This window comes from Trypanosoma grayi, assembly GCF_000691245.1.
Source record: "Trypanosoma grayi strain ANR4 Tgr_1377_V1, whole genome shotgun sequence".
Taxonomy (NCBI): domain Eukaryota; phylum Euglenozoa; class Kinetoplastea; order Trypanosomatida; family Trypanosomatidae; genus Trypanosoma; species Trypanosoma grayi.
In genome coordinates this window covers 126-3,596 of record NW_008826995.1, presented here as the reverse complement: position 1 = coordinate 3,596, position 3,471 = coordinate 126, and the positions used below count along the sequence as shown (strand labels likewise).

General features: G+C 49.5%; 3 protein-coding genes across 3 annotated transcripts; all 3 read left to right on the top strand.

Moving 5' to 3' along the window:
- Positions 1-60: 60 nt before the first annotated feature.
- Positions 61-603, top strand: DQ04_13771020 (cyclic nucleotide-binding protein; the record flags this gene model as incomplete). Its single annotated transcript, XM_009317027.1, has 1 exon — positions 61-603. The coding sequence occupies one exon, from the start codon at positions 61-63 to the stop codon at positions 601-603; it is 543 nt and encodes a 180-aa protein (XP_009315302.1).
- Positions 604-677: 74 nt separating this feature from the next.
- On the top strand, positions 678-1,922 carry DQ04_13771010 (cyclic nucleotide-binding protein; the record flags this gene model as incomplete). The annotated part of the gene is made up of 1 exon (XM_009317026.1): positions 678-1,922. The coding sequence occupies one exon, from the start codon at positions 678-680 to the stop codon at positions 1,920-1,922; it is 1,245 nt and encodes a 414-aa protein (XP_009315301.1).
- Positions 1,923-2,825: 903 nt separating this feature from the next.
- DQ04_13771000 (hypothetical protein) lies at positions 2,826-3,194 on the top strand (the record flags this gene model as incomplete). The annotated part of the gene is made up of 1 exon (XM_009317025.1): positions 2,826-3,194. The coding sequence occupies one exon, from the start codon at positions 2,826-2,828 to the stop codon at positions 3,192-3,194; it is 369 nt and encodes a 122-aa protein (XP_009315300.1).
- Positions 3,195-3,471: the final 277 nt, after the last annotated feature.

The window sequence follows — 3,471 nt, the reverse complement described above, 5'->3', positions numbered from 1 at the left end:
CGCACATCCATTTTGGGTCATCGCAGAGTTGGGAGCATCACCGCGCCGAATATCTTTGGCATGGACGAGGTTATTCTTGATAAGCCAACAGATTTCTCCTACCATGCAAGCTCATTTGCAACTCTTCTTCTTATACCGAAGGAACAGTTTCACGCTTTGTTTAGGTCTTCGGCTGTTTTTGCCAGTAGTGTTTCTGGGCAAATCGTGCGAACCCTCTCCGCATTCTCCGTGTTTGGAGACTTTTGCCGGTCTCTATTTGGGCTGTCATCGGCGTCTGTCAACGGCCGACGCAACTTCGGCGAAGCGGGATACAAATTACCCATGTCAACAGTTGTTAACATTTATGAATCGAGTGGAACCGTGTTCCACAAACTGATGCGCTCTCCCACTATCGACACGGACGCTCTGCAGTACTGCGTGATGCGGTTGCCCGAAAACATCACGGAGACGTTTGTCTTGATTCTCTCGCGCGCTGTGCCTACTTTCTTCGCCGGTGGCCCTGCACCGCNGTTCGGCGAATATGGACCACGTGGAGGATTGGAGAAAGAGGAAAGACGGTTGTCATTGCGCGGGACGGCTTCACCGACGTTATCGATTTCGTGACCAACTTGTGCATGCTGATGGTGGAATCCAAGAAGATACGGTTACGCCTGCAAGGACTCGCATCGACATCTGCCATGGACTTTTTGCGCAACTCCCTCACTATTGGAAATGACGCATCAGATGCGGCGGTAAAATCTGTACTTTCTCAACTTCCATTCTCGGAGAGGGAGGTGGAGGGATTGCTGCAGGTATGGGAAGGACCACATGTAATAAAGATGTTGTATAACATCTTGTTGCAACACGAGGAATTTGTGGTATATATTGATGTGAACATGTCAAAGAAATTCACGCAGGATCCTTACGTGAATTGTTGTCTTTCCATAAGCCGCCATATCAAGGCAGAACTTGGCCTCAGCGAGGAGGAAAGCCTTCCAGACGACTTGATCATTGATATCATCTTTTCGCCCAACACCACTATTAAAAACCTCCTCTGCTCGGCGTCAGATGACTTCAGACAAATGCTGGAGATGTGTGATGAATGGCGCACGGTTAGTAGCACTCTAACAAACCCGGACGATTGTTACCTGTATGTACTATCGCAAGTCCTGGAGCAGGGGGAAACGGTGCGGGAGTTGTACCGTCAGCGTCTAGAGGCATCAGGGTTCATCATGATGGAGGACACAGCAGGTTCGGCGCTTGCGGTGGATCTGATTAATGTCAGCAAGTTGTGTGTCTCTGACATGGATGCGTCCTTGCGGGCCGCAGTGCCAATCAAGGAGGAAGCAAGAGGAAGGAGCTTCATCATTAATGTAGATGGAACGTTTGGGGCACAAATCGAGGCCATATTGCGGAATCTTAATCTTACCTTTGGCAAATATATCCGAAGTGTCAATGTCTCTGGCAGCGTAGCTGGTCTGGTCGGGAAACGTGGCGATGTTGTTTTACCTACGAAGCTGCTCTTCTCAAAGCAAACATTTGGGGAGGACTCCACCGATGAAACACGGTTGTGCAATGAGGGCAGCATAACTGAGGAAGATGTTCTCCCATTCCTTGGCAAGGACACCGTTGCGCTTCACCGGGGTGGATGCGTCACAATCCCTGGCATCATTCTCTACAGTGACTCTGTGTTGCGCTTTTACAAGGTGGTTCACTGCTGTACCGCTGTGGACATGCGTAGCAGCTATGTTGCGCGGCAAATGGAGGAGAGCCGCCGCACAGAGATACTGAAAAAAGGCTTAATCAAGCGTTTCCTGTTTTACATGGACAGTGTGCCGCTTAGCGAAGAGGATGATACTGGAAGTAGTTCGCAGGTAACTGAAATCCTGTTCTCTGTGTACGCAACCACCCGATCGCTGCTTAACCTGATTCTGTCCTCTTGATAGCCGTCCATCTGTTTTGCCTTCCGAAGGCGTGATGCCTTATAGCAGTTCCATCGCGCTGTACACGACCTCTGGTGAGATGCCCCCTCTACCCTTTCAGCGATTGCGTTCCTGTTTTTATTCGTATTTCTTAGTTTTTATTTTTTTGTTTGATATCTTTCGATAGGAATGGTCTGGTCTTTTACGCTACTGTGGCGATAGTACAGTACTACGGTGACTTTCCTTGCTGCTTCTCATTACACCCATCGGAAAAGGTGGGCGGTGCTTCAACGCCCGCCCAGCCCAACCCTCACCCCCTCCCGCGCGGGCAGCGGGTTGAAGACACTTTCAGCTTTTCCTTTTCGTAAGTCTTAAGCGAACTGCACGGAAAAAGGTCATTGATTACTTTCCCATGGCTAAAGGGATTTCCGCATCTGTCAAGCGGAACAAGACAAGGCAAGTGTTGATCTCGACAATATTGTGCTCTTCCTTTCTGTTCTCTCCTTCGTGAAAGTAAGGCGCAGACTATTCTCTGCTTTTCTACAACACACACAAACCCACACGCATGTGCACAAACTCTGATTTAAAAAGATGGGCTTGTGGGGGAGGGGTCACTAACTTCCACTCAAACCCTTCTTGCTGGACACGAGGGAACTCGTCACCGAGAGGTGTATTCTTCGCCAGTTGATACATTTTGCACATGTACACCGCCTTGGAAGCCCCCTTTGGCTCACCTGGGAGCTTGCGGCATCGCTCCATCTCACGTTGAGGTATATGCAAAGCCCTTTAAACATTTGGTACCCGCTGACGGGCGAAAGTTTTCACCCGCTGGTGGCATCCTCCTCGTTTTCTGATGCTATTAAGCGTCAGCATCCACTCACACAGGTGTTGAATGTATAGACGTCTGTTCCCTCTCTTCCTGCAATGGCTCAAGGTCCTGTAGCTTTGTCCGCAGCAGCGTCCCCTGATGGACAGCCGCGGTGGTTCGCTGTTCCAGAAAAGATGCAACATTTTTTTGTTGTACGAAATATGCCTTCTTTTTCGTATTCTACTACTTTGACGCGGTGCGGCGGCGGCGGCGGCGATGGAGGCCCACGCTTACTCGGCTTGTGGGTTTCTACAACACTGCTCAGCCGTGTGCCGGTTGAACCAGATATGGAAGCAGTGATTCACACACCGGGCCGCTTTATGGGAGTTGTAAACGCCGACCAGTTGTACCCGAACTGCTTCCTGGCGGAGAAGGAGTTTGAATGCCTGCTACTGCAATCTGGTAAAGGATTTACAGAAAAATGACAGATTTTGGTTTGGGTAAAGAAGTGAGTGACTGAAAGTTTGGTTTGGTGCTGAAATCTTTGTTGCTTATATTGACCTAGCGGTCTTGTGTGGTATTCCTTTCTTCTTTGTTTTTAAATTGAGTATAGGTTTTAACATTTGTTCTCTTTGCTTCTCTGGTTGTGTGTGTGTGTGTGTAGCTTTGCCATGCCGCGAGCATTGAGTAGGAAGGCGGCAATCGTATGCGGTGCCGTGGCCACAACCGCTGTCTTTGGTTGGCGCTACCAACCATCCCCAG